This window comes from Pelodiscus sinensis, chromosome 32, assembly GCF_049634645.1.
Source record: "Pelodiscus sinensis isolate JC-2024 chromosome 32, ASM4963464v1, whole genome shotgun sequence".
Taxonomy (NCBI): Eukaryota; Metazoa; Chordata; order Testudines; family Trionychidae; genus Pelodiscus; species Pelodiscus sinensis.
In genome coordinates, this window is record NC_134742.1 from 899,761 (window position 1) to 925,664 (window position 25,904).

A 25,904-nucleotide genomic window follows, 5' to 3' on the forward strand; every position below is an offset into this window, starting at 1 on the left:
TCAGAGCCAAGGGGGCTCGGTCCCAAGCCCGTAGCCAGGCGGGGAGTCACTTGGCGGGGGGTGCCCGGGAGGCGAGCGCAGAAGCCCCCCGGCTGCAGCCCGGCCCCTCCGAGCCGCCCCCGGTGCGCGCTCAGCCGGGCCGGGCCGGGCGGGGCGAGGGGCGGACGCTGCGCAGCAGCCGGGGTTGGACTTCCCGGGTCAGCCCGGGAGCCGCCGCCTCCTTTGTGCGCCGGGAGCCGCCGCCGGAGCCAGCCCGCGGGGAGCCCCGCCCCGTCCCCAGCGCCCCGCGGCGCCCGGCCCGGCTGGAGCCAGCCCCGCGCCCTGCCCCGGAGCCGCCGCCTGCAGGTGAGGGGCGCGCCCCGGGCACAGGGCCGGGCCGGGCAGGGACGTGACTCTGCCCCCCCCCCCCCGGCTCCTCCTCGCCCAGCGCTGCTGCCCTCCCGGCGCCTCCCACCCGGCTCAAGTTCCCGGAGCGCCCTCGGGAGCCGAGCCAGTCCCGGGAGAGCGGCGGAGCCGGGGCCGAGTCTCTCAGGCCGAGGGGGCAGATCCGAGCAGGAGCAATGGGGAGGGGGGTCCCCGGCTCTCAGCCCCGCCCTCGGGGCAGAGCTCTGCAGGGGCAGCAGGGGCAATGGGGGGGGGGATCCCAGCTCCATTACCTGCAGCTCCCCCCCCCCCCTTGGGCAGAGGTGCCTTGGGCCAAGGGGAGGTGCAGGGAGGGGAATAGCCGGGCACTGCCCTGGGGACAGGGTCGGGGGAAATCTAGCCTGTAACTCCTGCAGCCCCCGGCCAGAGGGACACCGACCTGCCAGTCCCATGTGGGCTGCCAGTCTCGGCCTGTGGCAGCTGCTGCACTTGTCCCTCTGCGACAGCCTCCGCCCTCGGGGGATCTCTGCAGAGCTTTGGGGAGACCCCCGTTGGCCTGGGTCCGAGGGACACGGCGAGCTCCATGCGTCGTTGACATCACGCTCTCGAGTGCCCAGCCTGCATCCCTCCGGGACCAAGCCCAGCAGCAAGTGACAAAGGGCCCCGTGTGTGTGCCCGGCCCAGCAGCCGGACAGGGCCGCTGTCCGGCTGGGTTTTTGCTGGATGCCGGGGTGGCCGGAGGCCGCGCATGCTCACCAGCGTCTCGGGCAGACAAAGTCCTTGGGGAGCGTCCGTCTGGAGCAGGCGCAGGAGTTTTTCCCTGGCAGCTGGGAGATGATTTCTTCCCCTTCAGAGGCAGAAACATCCGACTCGAAATGAGGCACAACCTCGAAATCGTTCCTGCGCTTAATCGCCTGTCGCTCGTTGCCACAGCAGTGCTGGGTTCTCTGTCTCCTGATTAGGGATGCACAAGAATCCCAAGCATTGTTACAGGCCAGGGACCTACTGGCTATGTAGCAGTTCTGCAGAAAAGGACCTGGGGGTTACAGTGGATGAGAAGCTGGAGATGAGTCAACAGGGCGCCCTTGTAGCCAAGACGGCTGATGGCATATTAAGGTGCATTAAGAGGGGCATTGCCAGCAGATCCAGAGATGTCATTATTCCCCTTTATTTGGCTTTGGTGAGGCCACATCTGGAGTATTGTGTCCAGTTCTGGGCCCCCCACTACAAAAAGGACGTGGACGCATTGGAGAGGGTCCAGCGGAGGGCAACCAAAATGATTTGGGGGCTGGAGCACATGACCTAGGAGGAGAGGCCGAGGGAGTTGGGTCTGTTTAGTCTGCAGAAGAGAAGAGTGAGGGGGGATTTGAGAGCAGCCTGCAACTTCCTGAAGGGAGGTTCCAAAGAGGATGGAGAGAGGCCGTTCTCAGGGGGACAGATGGCAGAACAAGGAGCAATGGGCTCAAGTTGCGGTGGGGGAGGTCTAGGTTGGATATTAGGAAAAACGATTTCCCTAGGCGGGTGGTGAAGCGCTGGGAGGGGTTCCCTAGGGAAGGGGGAGGTATCTCCATCCCTAGAGGTGTTTCAGTCCCGGCTTGACAAATCCCTGGCTGGGATGATGGAGTTGGGGTTGGTCCTGCTTTAGGCAGGGGGCTGGACTTGATACCTTCTGAGGTCTCCGCCCGCCCTGGGGTTCTGTGATTCCCATTTACAAAGTTGACTGATTAAATGGTGTTTAACTGGGGAACCAGCCCTGCGCCCGCGATGCATCGTGGCACAGTGGACCCGGCCAGACTGGAGCCCTGCCCATCCGCATTGTGCCGCAGGTGGGAGGCTGGTCCAGCCGGGCCGTCGGTTACCCCGGTGAGCATGCCGGTACGGTGAATACTTACCGGTTAACTCTCGACATTCCTAGTCTTGTCTTAGAGCCGCCCTTGGTAACTCCCGAGATTTGGCCCGGACACGTTTGCTCGGTCTTTGGGGTGGATGTTCACCGGATCACAGTAAATAGGCTCGGACCGACAGCAAGTCGGGCTAGAGGAGGCAGGGTCCCTTCAGGTCCGAGGGCACCAGGCTGCTGAGTGGTCCCCTTGATGTTGCCAGAGAAAGTCTGGGGGCCTGGCCGCTGGATAACAGCCACCTTTTGCTGCAGGTCCGCCTGAGCCAGGGACAGGAAATGGCCGTGGCGGGGCCGGTGACCTTCGAGGAGGTGGCTGTGTATTTCTCTGAGGAGGAATGGGCTCTGCTGGACCCGGGCCAGAGAGCCCTCTACAGGGACGTGATGCAGGAGAATTACGAGGCTGTGAGCTGGCTGGGTGAGGATTCCTGTCCCCGCGGGTATCAGGAGCTGGGGGGAAGAGGTCTCAGGAATACCTGGGTTGTCGTCTGTGCAGGGTTCTTCATGGGTCCTCCAGGCTTGGGGGGGGATTGGTCCTGGTTGTCCCCATCTCCTGTGTGAGAGCCTGTCCCCTCCACGCCCCATCCCACAGGCCAGGGGAGGTCATTTCTGGCCTCCCCCGCCAGCCCGGCTCTGCTCCTGGCCTGGGGTGCACTGGGCAGCAGAGGAAGAAGTGCTTTTTAAAGAGAATTAAGCACTGGGACAGCTTCCTAGGGAGGCGGGGGAGTGTCCGTCGGGGGAGGTTTTGAAGAACAGATTAGACCAGGGGGGCTCAGACTGCGGGCCAGAGTGGGTCGCCATCCCATTTTAATGGAGCCCTGGCCCCACACCGGAAGCCCAAGTCCACTGCCCAGGGCTCAGGTTACCTGCCCCCCGCTCAGGACAAAAACCCTTGGCTTTAATTTCGACCCCTCGGCCGGGCTCGGGCGTGGTCCCCCATTCCCAGGAGATGGGGTCATGTTTGTGGTCAGAGAGGGTCCATGACCGGTGAGAACGCCTGGGTCAGACACACACTGGGCAGGGTGGTCTGTGTTCACATGGTGCTGGGCGGGGTGGGCTCTCGAGGTTCCTACACCCCTCCATTTCCAAGGTGCCGTGTGTCTGACCACGATGGGAGGGGAATGGCCCCTTCGTGTGGGTGTTGGCACAGGCTCCTAACGAGGCCGCAAGGTGGGGGAGTGTGTGTAGTTGTTTGGATTAATTGATAAGCCCAGGCTTATCGGCTAATTGTTTAAATGACTATCCTCTAACGTACCTAGTGTGTGCTGGGTCTCAAAGCAGTAACGGCACTGGCCTGACTGCAGCACATCACCTCTTCTTTCCTTACCTCCCACTGCAGGGTTTCCCGTTTCCAAACCCGGTGAGACCTCCTGGCTGGAACGAGCGGGGAAGCTCCAGGAATGGGAGAGCCGGAGCCATGCCAACACAGGTGAGGAATCAGCTGCCCTGAATCGGAAACTGCCGGCTGCGTCTTCGTGTCACTCAGGCCTTGTCTAGGCAGGCTCTTTTGGATGCCAAAAACTGCCTTTGGGCAACAAAGCAGGGAGCGCGTTTACACTGCAGTGCGACTTTTGTTGGGAAAAACACCCAGTTTTTGGAAAGAAAAAACTTCCAGCCCTGGGCGTTTGTCTTTTCTCCTCCCTTTGTTGTTGACAAAAAGCCGGTGTGGACTCTGCTGTTTGATTGTCGAGAGATCTCGCTTCCACTTGTGTCACACAAGGCCTGTCCTGATGGCTCTGCTCAGTGTTGTGTGATCTCTGCTGCCTTGCAGGCAGGTGCCCCTCCCCCTTTCACAGCTCCGGGAAGTGTCTGACAGCTGAGTGAGCAGCTCCATTTGGGGAATGAACAAAGAGCAAATCATTGGGATGCTTCTGTTCCGTCCTGCTAGGAACCCAGCGGCAGGCCGACTGCTGCTGCAGGGGGAGGGCTGGGAGGTGGCCGTGCTGCTTGGACATTCCTCAGCACGGAGAGCTCCCAGATCCACGAGGGAATCCCAAGCAGCACAGGGATCAGCTCTGCCTTCCCACGGCACTGCACTATGGGATGCTGCCCCACAATGCTTTGCTCTGTCTGTTGAACGGTGCTAGCCATGTGGCCAGGAAACGCCCACAGTGGGGGACAGAAAAACTGGTTTGACCGGTTTTTCCTTTTGCCGACTTTCCCATGTTGACGGCACTTTTGCCGCTAAACCAATGTTTCTTAAACTTGTTAAGACCGAGGAACACCAAGATTATGAGAAACGCCAAGGATTTTTGTTCAGCAAAAAAAAAAGATACGAGGGAAAGGGTCAGGGGAGAAGTTATTGAGGGGAAAAAAAAAGGTCGCCTGCTCCTTTAAGGGTGGCCATTTTGAATTCTGTTCTCCACGGCACACCAGCCACAGAACATAGTTTAAGAAACACTGAACTAAGTTCAGTCTTCCCCAGCAGTTCCTTTGGGTTTTGCTGCCCTTTGCTACCCCCGCCCCCTCCCAACCACCACACACACATACAGGGACTGACTGGTTCTCTCTCTGTCACAGCAGGTGACAGGACAGCGAATGCGAACACGGAGGAGAATCGGGTAGATCCTGAGCAATTGGAACCACACGGGGCAAGATCGGGCATATCCAAAGAAGAGGTTTCCCAGATTCCTGTGCAGCGAGACGCGTGCGAGAGTCAGTGCAGTCCAGCGAGGCCACGCGGAAACCAGCCGAGGCAGAGAAAGTGTAAATCCTCGGCCCAGAAAATATCGGTCCAGGAAAGCAAAGAGACAATTCAACAGAGCGTCCCCCGTGGGAAGACTCCCTACACGTGTGGTGACTGTGGGAAAAGTTTCCAGTGCCGATCACGACTTACCACGCACCAGAGAACCCACACGGGGGAGAGACCCTACTTGTGTCTGGAGTGCGGGAAAAGCTTCAAGCAGAGCTCAGCCCTGGTCACGCACCGTGAAATCCACGAGCGGAAGAAGACCTACGACTGTTCCGACTGCGGGCAGAGCTTCACTCGGAGCTTAACCCTCCTTCAGCATCAACGAATCCACACGGGAGAGAAACCGTACCAATGCCGGGAGTGCGGGAAAACCTTCCGCGTCAGCTCAAATCTTCTGTCGCACCAGAGAACCCACACGGGGGAGAAACCTTATAAATGCCCCACTTGTGGGAAAAGCTGCAGCCAGAGCTCAAACCTCCTCTCACATCAGAGAACCCACACGGGGGAGAGGCCCTACCAGTGCGCGGAGTGTGGGAAAAGCTTCGGTCAAAGTTCGTCCCTCGCCAAGCACCAGAGAATCCACACAGGAGAGAAGCCGTATCACTGCGCGGACTGTGGGAAAAGCTTCTGTTACAGCGGGGAACTCCATTATCATCAGAGAAGAACCCACACGGGGGAGAGACCCTACAAATGCGGCGAGTGCGGGAAAAGCTTCAGCTGCCTCTCGCACCTTCGGACGCATCAAGCGACCCACACGGGAGAGAAGGCGTGCAACTGCCTCGTCTGTGGGAAAAGCTTCACGCGCAGGTCCACGCTGATTGCTCACCAGCGGATCCACACCGGAGAGAGGCCCTTTCCGTGCGCCGAATGTGGCAAGAGCTTCCGTGTGAGCTCCTCCCTTTCGGAGCATCAGAAAGTCCACCGGGGGGAGAGGCCCTACAAGTGCCATCACTGTGGGAAAAGCTTCTATAACAACTCAGCTCTTTTGGTTCACCAGAGAGCCCACACAGGGGAGAGGCCTTACACGTGCAGTGTGTGCGGGAAAAGTTTCTATAACAACTCCGCGCTTTCCATTCACCAGAGGACCCACACGGACGAGAGACCTTACACGTGCAATGACTGTGGGAAAAGCTTTCGAAGCAGCTCGCACCTGCTGTCACATAAGAGACTCCACAGTGCCGAGAAACCCTACAAGTGCACCGACTGTGGGAAAGATTTCCGGCGCAGCTCCAACCTCAGCACGCATAAGAAAACCCACAGAAGGCACCAACCCTAGAAATGTCCTGTCCGGGGTCGGGCCGAGGGCAGGACACCTTCTCCAATTCCCATGAATTCCCAAGAGCCAGGGCAGGCTGGAGTGGCCGTGGAACTAGGACGTGAAAAACGTATTAAAGCAGAAATTGAAATCATCTTCCGGGAACAGAGCTCTGCAGAGCAAGAGGCTGAGATAAGATTCGTACGTGGTGTCCCCCTTTGATTGTGTTGAGAAACTGAAGAGCCGTCTTCATCACCTACTTTTATTTTGGATGGTCTCAATTATTTTTTTCTCGGGGTCCAAATTGCTTGCTCAAGATCTGGTCAAAGATTTGGGGGGGCCATTCATAAGTATCTGGTGGTTCAGATTTCAGTGGTCTGTCTGTAGGCTATCCCGACCTAGAAAGATCTTCGTCTTACAGAACGTGGCTTCTTATTTACACTTGCTAGTGTTTTAGACCTGGCTGCTCTGGGGGACTGTGAAACTGAGAACCGCAACGCCTAACTTTTAGAGACCTAGGCAGGCACAGGGTCCACCAAGCCTCAGTTAGTGGCATAGACTCCCTCTAGAGCGAGGGGGCAGAAGGAGATGGTTTAGACTGTGATTCACAAAGGCCAGCCAGATCTGTCCCGGTAAAACAGTTCCTCTGCATATGAACACTGGGGCCAGAGAGAGCGAGAGAGATTAACTCAATAGCGGTGAGGTCTCCCCGCAATACGACGGCGTCCCTGGGTCCAACTCCTTATGTTCTCCTGGAGACAAGACCGCAAAGGAGAAGACTGAGCACGGAACGATGGACCGAAGGCTGAGAAATTCCACCCGGTTGAAAGTGCGGTTCTTACGGCTAAAATTCTAGAGGGCGTTTCTGTGCCCCACAGAAAGTCAGAATTCAGCTGCGGAGAGCGTAATTATGGTTGTTCCTAGAGCACAGAACCCACTGGGGTTCCGTTCTCGTCCATAAAACCAGACTCTTGGGCTCTTTATTTGGAAAACAAAACAACCCCAAAGTCAACTAAACCTAACAATGTATAGCCAGCTATACAATAGCTCCTAATTTCACATGGTACGCATGCAAATGATATCACTGGCCGTGGTGATAAAGAAACGGCACTCTGAAGCGGTGAAGACAAAGTCTAAAAACGTCCTCCTTCACGCCTTGCGTGGCTGAGGGGGATGTCACAGCACTTAGCTGACTGTCTTTCCAATTTTGGGGGGGGTCTGATGAGGGCAGAAGTCAAGTTCAGCTGTTCTGATTGTATTGCCACTACGGAAATTCACAGTTAGATTTTGTTTTGTTTTTTTTGTTTTTTTTCTCTTTTAGCTCAGTTGTTAACTGTCACTGCTATGATAATTGTTCCCTGTTCTACTATGGGCTGTTCTTGACAGTTATTCGGTCTTTACAGGTCAGAGTGACTCATGCTTGCAAGTAAGAGGAACATTATATTGTGTGCGATGGTGAATGGGGAAAGCTGCCTTTTAAAATCACACTCTCCCGTGTGTGTGTGCGCGCGCGTGTGTGTGTGTTCTCTAAATTTTAAAATCATGTTATGCCAACTTCAGTTGTGTGGTGTATTGTAAGTTACAGAGTAACGGAATGTGTTAATACCTTACACTGCCCGGTCGTCTCATTTCAATATTTGTTTATTAATTTAATTAGTTCCTCTCCTATCTTTGTCTACTTTAAATCCCAGAAGCAGGGTACTTTATGATAGTTGTCTTTGTATATAGGAATGCTGCAGTGTTTCCCTGTTATGTGGAATTACCTTTAACAAACTCTCTCTTCTGCCTATTCACTCAAACACTAAAATCTCTCCCTGCATATAACTGTTTGCCTACTGGCTTTCTAAAAACCTCCATAAGCCTGCTTGATTCACTTTACTTTGAATACTTTGGTTACTGACACTTCTTTCTGATCTTTCACACTAATAAAATGGCCTATTAATTCAGTCCAATCTGAGTTAATCCTCCCTGTTTGGTACCATTGCATAATCCCGAGACTCCAGATTTTGTATGTTTCATTGCAACCACTAGCTAGAAACGTGTCTAAGCAATGTTGTAGTAATAATATATATTTGAATTTTTGCTTTCAGAATGATGCTTTAGCTTCACAAAGTTACCTTCTTAATACAGAAGTAAAAGAAGGCGTTTTGCTGGTTTTTGTTAAATTTACACTATTTTCAATTTGATTGTCCTATCCAATTTATCTAGCTTTGGTTTTAGATTAAAAAATTAAAACCACTAAGCAATCTGATATGAAATCTAATTAGTCATTGACTTAATATTTGGCTATCTGATACTATTTCTCTCTCTGTCGAATTCTGTTAATAATACTTAGCTACCGAGGAATTAAGCAAACATAATTAAGTTTAATGCCTCTCCATTTTTCAGTTTTATGTTTAATTTTATAACACTAGTCCATTCTATATCGTTAACCAAATTTCTATTGTTTTAGATTAGTTAAGAGGTCATTTTAACAATCACTACATGTTTATCAGCCACTTTATTTACTTTCTTTTAAAATTGGGTGAATCTCATTCACATTATTCTTGTTGATTCAGTTGCTTATTGGTTCCTTCTCTTATTTTTGCTTACTTAAATAAATCTTTATTTAAAGTTGATTTCAGTTGTTTGTTTTGGGACAACCCTTAGTGTATAAAAAAAGAAGAATCCTTGGTAAAATGTATGTGGCTGTTCCCCAGGACAATCTGATTAATAACCATAATAAATAAATCCAGTGGTTGATCTGATTTTCCTGAACTAGACATGGGAGAAGCAAGCCATTTATGATTATATTAATTGTTCTGGCCAATTATGAATGTTGATTATTTGGTTCTTTTGGGGTAATTTTACTTTGAAAATTGCCTGTCATCCAACTTCTTGAGCTTACCCTCTGCCTCCCTGCTTTGGAACCGTTTTTCTGGACACGTGGGCAGGAGAAAGGGGTGATCCTCAGTAGCTGAAGAATTGTTTGGCGTTCTCATTTGGAAGACTGAAGGGACGGAGGCGACAAAGCTGGAGATGCCTGAGTACGTCTTGTGAAAAGTGCGTGGTAGATCTTGCACAACATCTGTGAGAGCAGGTGGCTGAGAAAGAGGAGGGGGAGGGATTTTCCTGGACCTTTTAAAAAGGCAGACAAGGGACCTTCACCCAAGAGATCAGGGACATGGGGTCAGGGATGTGACGGGCTCTGACTTTGATGTCAGAGAATTGTCAGAGCAAATGCAGGTCCCGTAGCTAAGGAAAAGATTGCAGTGAGTCTGTCAAGATTTTATTAATTATTGATTTTGTTCAGGGAGCTATGCCACCCTGATGTTTTTCAGCTGAGTTGTACATGATAAAAAAAGGGCCCATTTAAAAGATCCATTAAAAAAGATCACACACTCCACATTTCACACCCAGTGAGTGCTCACAAAGGCTGCGTCTAGACTGCTTTCCTCTTCCGAAACGAGGAAAAAGGAAACGCTGATTAGCATGTTCGCACGCTTCATTTGCATCTCCTCTTCCGATCGCTTTTTCAAAAGAACCCTTCTTCCTCAAAAAAAGAGGTTTACAGCGTTCTTTCGAAAAAGGGGTTTTTTCGAAAGAACCGCGTGTAGACTGTTTTTTCCCCAAAAAAAAACCCTCGTTCAAAAAAGCGATTGGAAGAGGATATGCAAATGCAGCGTGTGACCATGCAAATCAGTGCTTCATTTGCATTTCTTCTTTCAGAAGAGGAAAGCAGTCTAGAGCAGTGTTTTTCAACCAGTGGTAGGAGTACCCTTAGGGCTCCTCAAGAGAAGTCTGGGGGGTACGTTAACAAAACTGAAATTTGAAGAAAACTGAATTTTTGCTTTAAGTTTTACAGCGCTTTGTGTACTTTTTAACACCCCAAAATTTCATCGCCTGCCCAGCTATGGTTAAGTTGTTTAAACAAATGTGTTGCAATGGTAGAAAAAAAATTGTGTGTCTGAAAACTGTAGGTAGTGGGGGGACTTTTTTTTAAAGGAGGTATTTCATTAAAAGTTGAGGAACACTGATGTAGATGCTACCAAAAGAGCCAGGTTGCAGGAGGGACATGCACAGACACTGCAGACCCCCCGCTTGCTCCCCCAGATCCGCCCACTGCCGCCCCTCCCCTGGTGCGCGCGGCGCCTTTCAGCGGACGCAGCCTGGGCAGCAGGCTCGCACGTGCAGCCTCGGCAGCGCTACTGCGCATGCTCCTGGCGACCTGGTCAGGCCCGTCCCAGTGGGCAGAGCCTCGAGGGGCGTCCCTCGCCCGGGCTGCAGCCGCGCTCGCTGCGCAGGCGCCGTACGCAGCAGCTTGGCCGGGCGCCGCTGCTTTAGCCAAGGTGAGGCGGCAGGGGAGCAGGTCGGCGCGCGCACTCCGCGGGAGCCGTTGTGGCCATTGCTGCCACCTGGGGCGGAGGCAGGTGACATCACAGGCGAGGGGGCGGGGTGGGTAGATCGCAGGCTGCCAGTGGGGGGCGGGCTGCTCCTTGTCACACCCAGAAGGGGAGGGGCCTGCCATCGTGCAAGGCACTCTAGCCGTGTGACCACATGCATGCTTTCACCAGTGACACGACTGTGCTGTGGGGCCAGACTCTGCAGCCTGTGCGCTTCTGCCCCCCCCCCCGTGCGACCCCAGCGTCCCCCAGGGGTGCCCCTGCTGCATGGGGGGAGGGGAGCAGGATACGGCACTAGTAGGGAGCCGGTGTAAAGCCAGCTCCTCGCCTGCACCGGCTCCCTCTCTTCCCCCTCCCCCCACCTTGCTGCCTCGGCTACAGAGGCAGCAAAGGGAGGGAGCGGTGCATGTGGTTGATAAGAACAGTAGATGCACTCAGGCTGCTCAGTGCGTCGTGTGGTGCGCTGCCGGTGTGCACCCCCCAAATGGCAAAGCCCCGCCCGTGTGTGTCAGCAGGGACAGCGTCTGGGCAGAACGGGGGCGTGAGAAGGATTAAAGCCCCTTCTGACATGTCTCCAATGGCCCTTCTCCCCCGACAGGCTGCAGGACACCCATGTCTGTCTCCAGCTCAGCCCTGGGCCTGCAGAGCCAGGGACAGGAAATGGCCATGGCGGGGCCGGTGACCTTCGAGGAGGTGGCTGTGTATTTCTCTGAGGAGGAATGGGCTCTGCTGGACCCGGGCCAGAGAGCCCTCTACTGGGACGTGATGCAGGAGAATTACGAGGCTGTGAGCTGGCTGGGTAGGGATTCCTGTCCCCTGGGGTATCAGAAGCTGGGAGGGCTCTGGAGCACCTGGGTTGGGTTTGGTTCAGGGTCCCTCATTACCCTCTACCCCACCAATGTCAGGAGTGTCAGCCCCAAAATCCTGGCTCCTGCGTGAGAGACTGTTCCCTCCACGCCCCCTCCCAGGGGACACAGGGTCAGGGACATACCAATGGTGCTGCTCTTTCCACAGCCAAGGTCTCAATGTGCTTCCCCACCATCTTGCCCATGTTGTGCCTTGGTCGGAGGTTTCAGTGGAAGGGCCCAGGCAGGAACGGCAGGTACCGTTGGTCTGGATCTGGCTGCTATTAGTATCTGCAGGGTCCCCCTTGTGCCAGTGGGCTATGCCTCTGGAAGGAAAGCATGTCCTTTCCCACAAGTGAGAGGGGCTGGTTGCTGGGGCTGAAGAAGCGTTGATAAAGGAGTTCACATCATGTGAACACTCAGTAGTAGAGATACATGAGCTGAGCAATTCTTGCATTTCAGGCACTGCACTTGTCAAGAGACTTGCGGTCTATTCCTTGCCATGACACAGACATGGTGTGTGACCCTGGGCTTGTTTCTATGCCCTAATCCCCTGTCTCTGCACTGGGGATGTGAAGAGGCGAGTATTTAACTTTTTAATAATTAGTCGATAAAGACAGTTAACTCCTGCTGTGGTACTACAGTTTAAATGTAGTTTGAAAGTTAACTCCCGCTGTGGCAGCAGGACCCCCTGAGTACAGGGACTGCTACTCCTGCATGAGGAGTAACAGTTAATTCGAGAGAAGAGTTTTGGATCGGACTACCGCGTCGACACACGGCTAGTTAATTCGGGCTACCAGCATTTTTAAATGGTGACCAGCTGCAAATATGCTAATCAAGCGCAGGATATTCAAATCCCGTGCTTCATTAGCAACTTCGGTATGCTTCATTTGCCTCCCTAGTCCAAACTAGGGGGCAAGTGTAGACATAGCCTAAGGCTGTGTCTACACTGGCCACTTATTCCGGAAAATCAGCCGCTTTTCCGGAATAACTTGCCAGCTGTCTACACTGGCCCCTTGAATTTCCGGAAAAGCACTGACGATCTAATGTAAAATCGTCCGTGTTTTTCCGGAAAAACTATGCTGCTCCCGTTTGGGCAAAAGTCCTTTTCCGGAAAACTGTTCCGGAAAAGGGCCAGTGTAGACAGCACAGATTTCTTTTCCGCAAAAAAGCCCCGATGGCGAAAATGAGATGGGGGCTTTTTTGCAGAAAAGCGCGTCTACATTGGCACGGACGCTTTTCCAGAAAAAGTGCTTTTCCGGAAAAGCGTCCTGCCAATCTAGACGGGCTTTTTCCAAAACCCCAGCTCCTCCCAGCCAGCTGCTTGCTCCCCCAGCCCCGCCCTTTGCTGCCCCTCCCCCGGGGAGAAGCAGCTGGGAGGAGGGGGGGGGGTAAACGTTCTGTGCTGGCAGAACGCAGGGCGGCGGCGTCACCGGCGCTCCTGCGCATGCGCACTCCGGGTTACGCCGGCCACGGCGCTAGAGGCATGAGAGGAAGGAGACGGCGACTGCCACTGCGCGTGCGCCGAGCCGCGAGCGGCGCCCCGGCCGCAGTGCGCATGCGCCCCGAGGCGCGCGTTCCCGAACGAGCCGCTGGTCGCTGCCCGCGGCTGGGGGGCGGGGCAGGAGGGGGCGGCGGAGCTGAGGTGAGGGCGGGGGCCGCTGTGGGTCTCTGGGGGGGGGGAAGCGGAAGCCTATCGCGCCGCGCTCTGCCTATCACCAGCGTCTCGTTGCCTGCGATGCGCATGCGCCGCTCGTGTCGCCGGGCTGCGCATGCGCCGCTGGTAGCTCCGGGCTGTCCGGGGTGCGCATGCGCCGCTCGTGTCGCCGGGCTGTTCGGGAGTGCACATGCGCCGCTCGTGCTAGCTCCGCGCTGTCCGGGGTGCGCATGCGCCGTTTGTGTCGCCGGGCTGTCCGGGGTGCGCATGCGCCGCTCGTGTCGCCGGGCTGTGCGGGGTGCGCATGCGCCGCTGGTAGCGCCGGGCTCTCCGGGGTGCGCATGCGCCGTTCGTGTCGCCGGGCTGTCGGCAGTGCGCATGCGCCCCGAGGCACGCTCACTGAGGGAGCTGGTGGTGTCGTTGCTGGCGGCGAGGCTGGTGACGTCACAGCCCAGAAGCGGGCGGGGCAGGGCGTGTGAGACCCGGACCGGTGACGTCACAGGTGGGAGGGGAGGGGCGGATCCACGTGTCCCAGGGCCCCCCCCCATGCGACATTCAGGGGGCGGGGCCTGCGAGAGCGACGTCACCGTCGTGCAAGGCACGAGCCGTGCGACCCCCGTGCACGCTCACTCGTGACAGGACTGTGCACTGCCCCCCCCCCAGACCCCTGCGGCCCCTTTAGCACGGGGAGCCGGTGGGCACCGGAGCCCCCCCCCCCGCACCCAGAGACCCCAAGGGGGGGCGAGGAGTCGATACGATTAACGGATAAGCCCGGGCTCCTCGGCTCGCCGTGTCGTGCATCGCACGTTGGCCGCCCTAGTCTGAGATGGAGCTTGGGCACAGCTCGAGGGAGGGGATGTGGGGTCTTGGCGGGAGTTTGGGTGCGGGCGGGGTTGTGAGCTGGAGCAGTGACTGAGGTGCCGAAGGGGGTGCAAGTTGCAGGCGTGTGTATGGGGATGGGTGCAAGAGAGGATTTTGACCTGCGGGAGGGGTGAAGACTGTCTTTGGGTCACAACACTGTGGTGGGGGTGGGCCGGATCTGGTCATGTGGGGGGCCTGCATCTATCGCATGGGCCATGTTATGTTCCACTAGATCAGGACTACTCACCTTTGGACGCCCTGGGGGCCACAAGCTTTGCGGACGGGAAGTTTCAAGAGGGAGTCTAGAAGGGGAGTTGGAAGGGGGCTGGATACACTTGCCTTTGTTTAAAACTTTTAAACTAAACTAATACCAAAACTAGCTAGCTTAAAATAAATACCCTATCAATAATCTAAGTAGCTGTAGGAAAGAATGCAGGCAGAAGCCCAGCAGCAGGGTGGGGGCTGCCCTGTTTATTGCACCCAATGTAGCATGTCTGATTAGCTGCCCTGAGGGCAGGTGGCGTATGTGTGCATTCGGTGCAAGGAGCTCCTGGCCCTCAGAGATCGCATATGGGCTTTGGAGGCCAGGTGGCTGAATTGGAGGAATTAAGGGAGGCCAACAGGTACGTAGATGAGGCTTTCCGAGACACTGTAGAACTGTGCCACCTCTGGTCAGATAGCCCCTGTGCTGTTAAGGAGCATGAAAGGCTCAGGGAAGGACAACAGCCAACAGCAGCAGAGGTCCCATAGTTGGGACCCTCCTTCCAGAGGCTGCTATGGTCTCTTCTCACACTGAGGATACATCTCCGGGGGAGTGAACTCCAGTCGTTAGGAAAAGGCAGGTGTTAGTAATGGGGGATTCGATCATTAAAAACATAGATAACTGGGTTTGTGATGACTGGGAGAACTGTATAGTGATTTGCTTGCCTGGTGCAAACGTGGATCTCTCGAGACATCTAGATGGACTTATGTGTAGTGCTGGGGAGGAGCCAGTGGTTATGGTACATGTAGGTACCAATGACATGGGGAAAGGTAGAAGAGAGGTTCTGGAGGCCAAATTTAGGCTGCTAGGAAAGAGATTGAAATCCAGGACCTCTATGGTAGCTTTCTCTGAAATGCTTTCAGATTCACTTGCATGGTAGTGTAGGCAGGCAGAGCTTCAGAGTCTCAATGCGTGGAGATGATGGTATAGGGAGGAAGGGCTTAGATTTATTAGGAACTGGGGGAACTTTTGGGTTAGGGGGAGCCTATATAGGGAGGATGGGCTCCACCTAAACCAAAATAAAAACAGACTGCTGGCACTTCACATTCAAAAGGTCATAGAACAGTTTTTAAACTAAGGGCTGGGGGAAAGCCGACAGGTGCAGAGGAGGACATGGATCGGACAGAGACATCTCTTAGGGGAGATTCTATTAATAGAAATGCTTTATGTTCTAGTGTCAGCTGATGGTCAGGGCAGAGTGTGTGTGTGTGCGTGTGTGTGTGTGTGTTACACCCGAGTCTTTAACTGCTGGGACACAAGGCCCCATCTCAGTGGGCAGCCTAGGGAGGCTGACGGGCGCCCCAAGAAGTTTAACGTCCATGTCTTTTACCGCTAGGACCAGGGTCCCGACGCGGAGGGCAGCCAACAGGCTGACAGACGCCCCAGAGTTTATAGGAAGAGCTTATTACATCTCAGATTTTAACTGCTAGGATACAGGATCCCTCCGCAGTGGGCAGTCTAGGGAAGACTGAGAGATGCCCCAATGGATCTGTCCTCTGGAAGTGACACGATCCAAAACGCCCAAGCTCTTCCTATACCTGTCCCTTATGACCAGCTGAAGTTCTTTTAAACTGTGCTTGGTTCTGTTACAGCAACTGAAGGAGTCAGGTTACAGCTTAAACAGTTACAGGTTTATTAAAGAAGCTTATAAATCATATGGTTACAATGGCTATTGCTCTATTTCTTAACTGCTAGCAAATATAGATCTTAAAAATGGTTACAAAGAAAATAAAGATAGAAAATAGAAATAATGGTACCAAGTGACAGCTTAATCTTTAAAGAGCTCTAAGTCTATGTGTACACTTAAGACAAAGGACCACATCCAGGTACAATTTTTACCCCCTTCTGTGCCTCTCGACTCCAGGGGGTCAAGCCAGGGCCGGTCCCTCAATTCCTAGGAAAGACGAATACGCGGTGGGTGTCCCCGTGAAACCTCAGGAGGTCAAACACCTAACCTGATCAGCAGATAGATGGTAGATTGACGCTCAGAGTGAGTGTGCTGCTGGACCCATCTTGATACCCATAGGGGCCCGTATCCTCTTTCTTATCTAAGATGCCAAATTGTGTTGGTCCGTTTTTGTGGCGCCAGTTCTTACAAGCAAATTTCAACTTAATTTACACTTGCAAGAGAGAGAACTAAATTGTGAGAACTGGACATTTTTTTACTGGGCGGGTGATTCCTCCCCTTGCGGACAGCTGTGTGTTCATATCAATAATATCAATATGGGTTTGAGTCAAGCGCACTCCTCGGCAGCCTCTTGGTCAGCAATTGGCATATCTCTGTCTACAGCCATTCAGGGGCACAGCAGCCTGCATATCCAGGCCTTCTGTTCAAGGCTTACTGCTCTGTGTGCCCTGCATGCTTCAGGCAAGCAAAAATGGATGTTACAGGGGGGTTCCTATCTGGCTACATCTAGTCAGGAGAAGAGGATGGAAGTGGGGGTCGGATCAGATGAGACACAATCAAATGAAAAAGAGTCTAATACTGAGGTGGGCAATAATTTTTGAAGTGCCCCCGGGGCCACCCCGGCAAACCCTCGGGGCTGCTGCATGCACAGCACACCTGCCTCTCCAGTGCCTTCAGCAGCTTAAGAACTTAACCCACGGACAAGGCACATGGGCTTTCAAGCAAATACTGGAAGGGACAGGGACAGGTTGCTTCTGGGCTACCCCACCCGCAGACCATCATTGGTCTGGGGATGGGGGAGCCCCTTTGCCCCCCCTTCCCATGAGGCACCCATACTCCGGGCAGGGCGGGAAGAGGCTTCCCATGCTCCTCCACCCCCAGGCCAATCAGTGCCTGCACGAAGTGAGTAACTTCCTTTTCTTCTTCAGGTGATGTCCCCGTGGGTGCTCCGCTGGTGGTGACTACAAAGCAGTACCCGCTATGGATGGTGAGAATCGAAGTTACTGCCAAATGGTGGAGGATAAGACTGCTGTAGCCTCCGCTGTATCGCCTGCTGGTTGCAGCCTGATGGCATAATGCCTGGCGAAGGTCTGTTCAGATGCCCATTGGCTGCCTGAGAGGTGTCGCTGAAAGGGACACTGCTGAGGAAAGCAGTAGTTGTTGCCGTTGGGACCGCTTCATAAGCAACAGCTCCGCTTCTCCTCAGCAGAAGGCCTCTCTGATTGGCCTAGGGGCAGGGAGAGCGCCCGAAGCCGCCTCCCACACTACCCCTGCCCTGCGAGGAGCACATGGCACTTCAAAGTGGTACACGCTCCTCGCAGGGGGGGAGGAGACATCGCGCGCTCCCCTGCCCCCAAACCTTGATTGGCCTGGGGGCGAGGGAGCTGAATGAAGCTTCCTTCGCCCTGCGTGAGCGTACGGCACATGAAATAGTGATTCTCTCCTGATCCTGTGACTCTCTGCATTTTAGGATCCCATCCTGTAAACATTCAGCAGGTATGTTTAACTTTAAATATCTGAATGGTGCCCTTGACTTCACCTAACCTCTTTTATGGGGAGGGTATTTAAAGTCTGTGTCGATTTAGTCCTGAAGAGAGAGCCTAGGTCTGTGCTACAAATCATGGAGGGAGACTAGGGACCTTAAATACAGGAGCCTAAATTTAGACATCTACATCCATGTTCAGGCAGGGGAACATGCAGCTTGTGGATCAGAACCACTGGGTGCTCAGAACCGAATCCCATTGTTGCCAGTGAAGTGATGTGGAACTCGAGCCGGGTATTGAGAGAGAGGAATATGATTTTGGATCTAACCTGTGTGTGCTGTTTGTGGAATATCTGGACTCAAGCATTTGCCCAAAATGGCCAAGTCCAGCCTGTGTGTCAACAGGGACAGCGTCTGGGGAGAACGGGGGCATGGGAAGGATTAAAGCCCCTTCTGAAATGTCTCCAATGGCCCTTCTCCCCCAACAGGCTGTAGAACACCCATGTCTGTCTCCAGCTCAGCCCACGGCCTGCAGAGCCAGGGACAGGAAATGGCCGCGGCGGGGCCGGTGACCTTCGAGGAGGTGGCTGTGTATTTCTCTGAGGAGGAATGGGCTCTGCTGGACCCGGGCCAGAGAGCCCTCTACTGGGACGTGATGCAGGAGAATTACGAGGCTGTGAGCTGGCTGGGTAAGGATTCCTGTCCCCTGGGGTATCAGAAGCTGGGTTGGATTTCGTTCAGGGTCCCTCATGGCCCCCTACTTCCCAATGTCAGGAGTATCGCCTCCAATAATCATAGACTGCTGGAACTCTAGAAATGAAAGGAACCTTGAGAGGTCATTGATCCCAGTCCTCTGCCCTTCCGGCAGGACCAAGCATTGTCTAGACCAGGGCTACTCGACTTTGGAAGCCCTGGGGGCCACAGTGATACTCACAGCACATGCTGAGGGCCACAACTTAAGTGTGGTTGCATGTACATACAAATAGCGTTTCACAGTGACGGGCGTGAATACAAAGATTAAGGCAAGAGTACACAACACGGAGGCCCCACTTAAGTCAGTTCTGCTGATATTAATGAAATGCAATATTTACCCGATTGCCACCTGTATGACAGCACTTTTAATGAGCAATGACAGTCCAGGAATTTAACTACTAAAACACGTCTCAACAGAAGACCATTCTATTGCCTCCTTTTTTGTTTTGGCTCCCACCCGCAGGCCGCAAACAAACGAGCCGCAGGCCACGTGTTGAGTAGTCTTGGTCTAGACCATCCCTGACAGGTGTCTGTCCAACCTGCTCCTAAATATCTCCAGTGATGGAGATTCCACATCCCACCAGGCAATTCATTCCAGTGTTTCACCACCCTGACTGGAAGTTTTTCCTAATATCCAACCTCAACCTCCCATGCTGCAGTTTAAGCCCATTGCTTCTTGTCCTGTCCTCAGAGGCCGAGGAGAACAGTTTTTCTCCCTCTTCCTTGTGATACCCATTTAGATACTTGAAAACCGCTCTCAAGTCCCCTCTCAGTCTTCTCTCTTCTAAACTAAACAAGCCCAATTCTTTCAGTCTTCTGGCTCCTTTGTAAGAGACTATCTCCCTTCCCCCCCCCCCCCCCCCCATGTCCCCTCCCAGGGGATGCAGGGACAGGGACATACCAATGTTCCTGCGCTTCCCACAGCCAAGGCCTCAAGGCACTTCCCCACCATCTTGCCCATGTTGTGCCTTGGGCGGAGGTGTCAGTGGAAGGGCCCAGGCAGGAAGGGCTGGTATCAATTTTCTGGGTCTGGGTCCAGGTCCGGCTGCTGTTAGTGCTTGAAGGGTCCCCCTTGTGCCAGTGGGCTGAGTCCTGCAAGGAGGGCGCTGTTCCTAGAGCCCTTCCCTGCCAGTGAGACGGGCTGGTTGCTGAGGCTGCGGGAAGCTCAATGGGCCAGTTCACGCTCTGTAACTGCTCTCTGGTGGTAGCGCTCCTACTTGCTGTTGAGACACTGGCAGTAAATCCTAGCACTGACACAGACTTCCTGTGTGACCATGGGCAAGTCACTTAGACTCTCCGTGCTCCAGTCACCTGTCTCTGCACTGGGGATGTTAAAAGGGAGATATGTAACTATCCGTGGAGTCAATGGAATTTTTATGGACTACTCGATTAGTTGCTAAGGAAGAGCTGATTGGTCAGGCAGCTGAGACCCCACCCCTGCAATGTTTGCAGCTAACCTAGGTGGCTGCAGACGGGCTGTTCTGTGAGATAAGATTTGATGCTGCAGACTCCTCTGCCCTGTCCCCCTCACCGCATGAGGCAGCAGCTTGATGGGGAGAGAGATGGCTCTCCCCCACTCCAGCTCCTGCTCCTCTTCCTTGCTGCTTCTGATAGAGGCAGCAAGGAGAGGGGGAGAATTGTGGGTAGTCGACTTAACTAACTGATAAGCCTACTCACTCACATCCCTGCTCTCCACTGGGTACTGTGGTGTGTGCCTGCTTCACAGCGCTGGGCAAGGGTAAATACACGAAATAGGGGAGATGCTCAGCCCCATGTAAGGGCCCTGATAGCACAGTGGGGTCCTGACTGACACCAGAGATCCCAGAGGCTGCTGCAACTGATGATCTTTGCATCCCGTAGCGGCTGCAGTGCTTTACGAATTGCTGCCAGTGCCACAGAGCGTCCTTATGGCTGCTCAGGGTGGCTCTTTCTGGAGCTCTGATACCAGCTGTGCTGGCTGAGCGTGTGGCTTGTCCATGCAGCACAGCTCAGGGCAGTGGCTCAAGAAATACCCAGGTGCTGTCTCTTGCAAGAGACTTAAAGTTGTCCTGCTCTGTTCATGAGCCTGTTGCCTCCTCCTCCGAGATGCAAACACGTGAACGGCAGCTTCTGTGCAGCCAAGGGCGGGGGGGCAGCAAATGGGTGGCCAGGCCGGCCAGAAGAGGAAAGTGGGGAAACCGCACAGGGAGGCTGCTGCTGGTGGAGTAGAACCGAGGCTGCAGAGGGGAAACTCAGCAGCAGCAACAGCCACATGCACCGGAGAAGCAGCCCAGCCCGACGTGCCCTGGCCGGCCGCAGGAGCAGCAGCTGTTGTGGGCAGCCGGTAGACCCACCCAGGCACAGGTAGTCAGGCGCCTGCAGCGTAGGCAGGGCCTGGAGCAGCAAGCCAAGGATTCACTTTGCTGCTCAGACACCTTCCTCTGCTGCTTCCTGGCACTAGTTGAGCCCCGCAGCCAGGAGCGGTGTGGGCAGAGCCCTTGGGGAGCCAGAGCGCTGCTGGGGCCTTTCTCTCCACGTCCCAGTGACCTGCCATGTGGGAGGGGCCCGGGGCCTCGGTGTCAGCCCTGGCTGGAGCTCTCCTGAGCAGTGTGAACCTGTCCTGCCTTGCGAGGGGGGATGGGCCGGGCCGTGAGGGAGACCGAGTTGTACCTTCTGCCAGCAGTTCCCAACTCTTTTATGCCACGCACCAGCAAACACTTCCACAAAGCTGTGGCAGACCGTTAGCATTTTATTTGCGTGTTTTCCTATTCATTATGCATTTAGCATATTTACATATTCATTAAAAAAATATTACCACACCGTTATTGCAGATATAAAAAACTCTAACAAATTCACAGATAGAATTCCTCTGGCTGCTGGGTGGGGCCTCCCGTTCCCGTTGGCCACTAGTGTCTGGGGAGGGAGGGGAACGCACAGAGGCAGGGTGTACGTTGGGCACCCTTTGTAGCAACTTATGTTTTGTCAGGGGCATAGGAGCTGGTGCTACCAAGAGCTACCTCCGGTCACCTCTGCTCTCCTCCCTCCCACCATCCCGCCACTCTATGGAGTGGGAGAGCTGCCATTGTATCTTCATCCCTATTTCTGTACAACCCCTGCCCTTGTGTCTCCCTCTCTTCCCCAGCCAGGCTCCTCTTGCTCCCACAGTCTCCCCCCCCCCCCGCATTCCCCCTTTCTCTCTCTGTGACTCCCCTCAGAGTGTCCCTCTATGGCTCCCACCCGTCCTATAAGTCTCTTCTGAATCCTCCCAACCTCCCTTCAGCGCCTCCTGCATCTCACTCCTGTCCCCCCTCCTCCCCCTCTTCAGCCCCCTCTGGGGTTGGCTCCCCCCACACATGCTGCACACTGGGCATGGGTCACAGCCACCTCCTCTGGGAGCAGCCTGGGGCCAAATCCTCCCTCTACAGCCTGGGGGTTCTGGGTCCCTGCTCATGGGGAGAGGAGGTGTCTTCTACCTGTCTTGGGGTAGGGGCTGGCCAGACTGGAGCACTGCCCTGGGACAGGCTCCTGTGGAGCAACAGGACTGGCTCTGCTGGAAAGTCTGTGTCCCGTCTGCAGCAGGAAGACCAGCAGCGCCCACCCTTCCCTCTCCCTGCCAGGGCTCAGATTTCTGGCCCAGAGCCTGGCCCCAAAATGCCCCAAGCAGCATCTGCGAGTCATCCCCTGCTGCGTGGGCAAAGCCCAGCGATCGCTTCCTCCTTGCCTGCAGCTGCCACTGGGTGCTAACGTGACACCCACTGTGAGGCAGCAACTTCCCAGCCCCAACTCCGAAAGCCCCTGCGCCCTACTGCTGGGTCCTAGCGTGACACGTGCCCCTGGGCTTGGGCAGTGTGCAGCCAGCGGTTTGCAGCATGACACTGGCTGCAGCCCGACACTGGCTGCAGCCCGGTGGCTGGGAACCCCTGTGCTAGAGAGTACAGCAGAGAGCTCAGCTCCCCTGGGGGATACGCTGGGCCATTCCTGAGGTGGGGGGGGATGGACCTTTAATGCAGATGAGTGTGAGATGGGATCTTGGGTTGCAAGGGGGGGAGGAGCCTCTCTGGGTGGGCGACTCGGATCCAGGCTCTGGAAGCAGTAATGGCACAGACTTTAATGAACAAGATCAGCACTGGGTTCATTGCTCCCCGGGCAGGATTTCCAGTCTCCAAAGCTCTTGCGATCTCCTGGGTGGAGCGAGGGGAGGAGCTGCGGATCCCGGATCTCCAGGGCTCTGAGGAAGGGGGGATTATCAGCGACACCCGCACAGGTGAGCAATTGGCTAAACTGACTCAGAAACCAATTTCTGTGTCCTCATAGCAGGTGTCACTTCTGCATTTTCATCAAGTCTGACTGACACGTCAGCCTGTGATCCACTCCAGTTCTAAGGGTGGGGGGGGGTGGGGAAGGCTGGGCTCTTCCCTTTGGGAAATGATTGTGAAGAAGGAGGATGAACTCAGCTCATGATTATTCCTCCTTTCCAACCATTCTTTGGGTGTGTTCCTCCTTTTCTGTTCCCCTGTCAGAGTTTTCCTTTCAGCTCAGTTCTGAGAATGACTCCTCTCTGGATTCTCTTTCAGTCCCTGCAGGTGATGGGACACTGAGTGAAAACAATGAGGAGAATCTTCCACAGGAAGGACTGGAGCATGTGACTCCATGTGGGATGTTACTGGGAAGATCTGAAGGACATGTTTTCCAGAGTCCTGAGCAGGGAGAGACCTGGGAGAGTCAGCGTAACCCAGAATGGCATCAGGGAAACCATCCAGAAGAGGGACAGGGTAAATCTAGTCACAGGAGCAGAGGGGAGAAAAGAAACACAGAAATAACTCAACAGAAATTCCCCAATAAAGATGCACCCTGTGCTTATCGTGAGTATGAAACTCTTAGTGAACATGAAGGAATCCACCCAGAAGAGAAGCCCTTCAAATGCTCTGACTGTGGGAAAGGCTTCAAACGGAACTCAGACCTTGTTACCCATAAAAAAATCCACACAGGAGAGAAGCCCTTCATCTGTTCTGACTGTGGGAAAAGCTTCATTCAAAGGTCATACCTCCTTAGACACAGGAGAACGCACACAGGAGAGAAACCCTTCAGTTGCTCTGAGTGTGGGAAAAGTTTCAGTCGGAGCTCACACCTTGTTACCCATATGAGAACGCACACAGGAGAGAAACCTTTCAGCTGCTCTGACTGCAGGAAAACCTTCAGTCAGAGGTCATACCTTCTTAGACACAGGAAAACGCACACAGGCGAGAAACCCTTCAGTTGCTGTGAGTGTGGGAAAACCTTCAGTCGGAGCTCACACCTTGTTACCCATAGGAGAACCCATACAGGGGAGAAACCATTCAGGTGCTCTGACTGTGGAAAAAGCTTCAATCAGAGCTCAGATCTTGTTACCCATAGGAGAACACACACTGGGGAGAAACCATTCAGGTGTTCTGACTGCGGGAAAAGCTTCAGACAGAGTTCTGAGCTTGTAAGACACAGGAGAATCCACACAGGGGAGAAACCCTTCAGCTGCTCTGAATGCGGGAAAAACTTCAAACAGAGTTCAGAGCTTGTTACTCATAGGAGAATCCACACAGGGGAGAGACCTTTCAGCTGCTCTGACTGTGGGAAAAGCTTCAAACAGAGCTCAGAGCTTGTTACCCATAGGAGAACCCACACAGGGGAGAAACCGTTCAGTTGCTCTGAATGTGGGAAGACCTTCAGACAGAGCTCAGAGCTTGTTGCACATAGGAGAACCCACACAGGGGAGAGACCCTTCAGCTGCTCTGACTGTGGGAAAAGCTTCAGTCGGAGGTCAGTCCTTGTTATCCATAAGAGAAGCCACACAGGAGAGAAACCTTTCAGCTGCTGTGACTGTGGGAAAAGCTTTAGTCGGAGGTCAGTACTTGTTATCCATAAGAGAACCCACACAGGAGAGAAACCGTTCAGCTGCTCTGACTGTGGGAAAAGCTATAGTGAGCGCTCAAGTCTTATTGTTCATCAGAGGACCCACACTGGAGAGAAACTTTATAACTGCTCTGAGTGTGGGAAAAGTTTTAATAAGAGGTCAGTGTTGGTTTTGCATGGGAGAATCCACACAGGAGAGAGACCTTTCAACTGCTCTGACTGTGGGAAAAGCTTCAGTAAGCTTTCACATTTTGTTAGACATCAGAGGACCCACACAGGGGAGAAACCCTTCACCTGCTCTGACTGTGGGAAATGCTTCAAACAGAGCTCAGAGCTTGTTGCCCACCAGAGAACCCACACAGGGGAGAGACCCTTCAGCTGCTCTGACTGTGGGAAAAGCTTCAGCCTGCGCACATATCTTGTTAGACATGGGAGAATCCACATAGGCGAGAAATCCTATAACACTGGTCACCACCCAGAGGATTCAGATCTACCAGTAGATCTTGGAGCCTCTAACAGGTGATCCTGACTGGTTTGACCAGGAAGCTATCAAGTGTTGGCCTATACTACTCTTCCATCCACTGTCATGTTGCTCCTTCTCTCTGCCTTGGAGCTGCCTCTCAGGAGCCTCCTGCTTGTTGTGCAGGGTCTGGGAGGGAAAAGAGGTGGGGTGCCTATATCAGGGTGTCCCACCGCCCCCCACTTCTGTACCCTATCTTCACACATTGTGAAGGGGATGGAGGGAGCTTGGCAATGCAAATCTCTGTCACTCCCACAGACTGTGTGTCTGCCATTCTCACATATACACACAGTCCTTCAATCTCAAATCTCGACCCATCACATATGTGGGGAGTTGTTATTTCTGTTACTGCTTGCAAAATGTGTTATTTTTGGTTTTTAACGGGCCGGTGCATTTTATAATTTTCATTTATCTCTTATACTTAAATTTAATTCTTTATGTAGTGAGTTATTAAATGCTTAACCGGGCCTGGGTGGAGTAATTATCCCTGTGGTAATTGCTGTTCCTGGAAGAGGCCTGTAGCTGCCTGCAGCCCCTGAGAAAGGCAGAGTAGGGGGTCTCCACATGTGTCCTTGCCTGCAGATATCACTCCTACCGTTCCCATTGATCAGTAATGGGGAACGGTGGCCAGTAGAAGATGTGGGCTCAGTGCCTATAGATGAGGGGTAGCACAAGGTGCCACTGCTATACATACCAGCTGCTTTCAGGAGTGGTTCAGATCCAGGGGAGGAGTAAGGCTACCTTTACTCCACCACCCCGAAGCAGTCTTAGTTAAATGGTGCCCGGACAGAGCCTTTTTTCTCAACCCCTGTCCCAGCCCTGAACTTCCTCCAACACCCAACCTCCTGCCTCAGGCATGAGTCCCCCTGCACCCAAATTCCTTCCCAGAGCTTTCACCCTGAAACACCTTCTGGACCTTGGTCCCCCTCCCACACTGCAAACCCCTTAGCCCAAGACAAAAGCCTGCACTCCAACCTGCTACCCCAACCTGGGGCAAGTGAGTGAGGATGGGGGAGGAAAGGGGATGGAGTGAGCAGAGTGAGGCCATGGAAATGGGGTGGAGCAGGTGTAGAGCCTCAAAGAAGAGGTGGGAAGCAAGTGGAGCAAGGGTATGTTGCTTTGAGGTAGATCTTATATTGCACTTACATTGAAAAAGATCTTGT

General features: G+C 54.0%; 1 protein-coding gene across 1 annotated transcript; it reads left to right on the forward strand.

The window, feature by feature from the left end:
- Positions 1 to 650: 650 nt before the first annotated feature.
- LOC106733071 (uncharacterized) lies at positions 651 to 25,208 on the forward strand. The gene is made up of 8 exons (XM_075913351.1): positions 651 to 1,543; positions 2,516 to 2,678; positions 3,600 to 3,689; positions 4,781 to 6,226; positions 13,222 to 13,593; positions 18,092 to 18,292; positions 22,486 to 22,599; positions 22,910 to 25,208. The coding sequence occupies exons 1-8, from the start codon at positions 1,328 to 1,330 to the stop codon at positions 24,742 to 24,744; spliced, it is 4,437 nt and encodes a 1,478-aa protein (XP_075769466.1). The 5' UTR covers positions 651 to 1,327; the 3' UTR covers positions 24,745 to 25,208.
- The last annotated feature ends 696 nt before the right edge of the window (positions 25,209 to 25,904 follow it).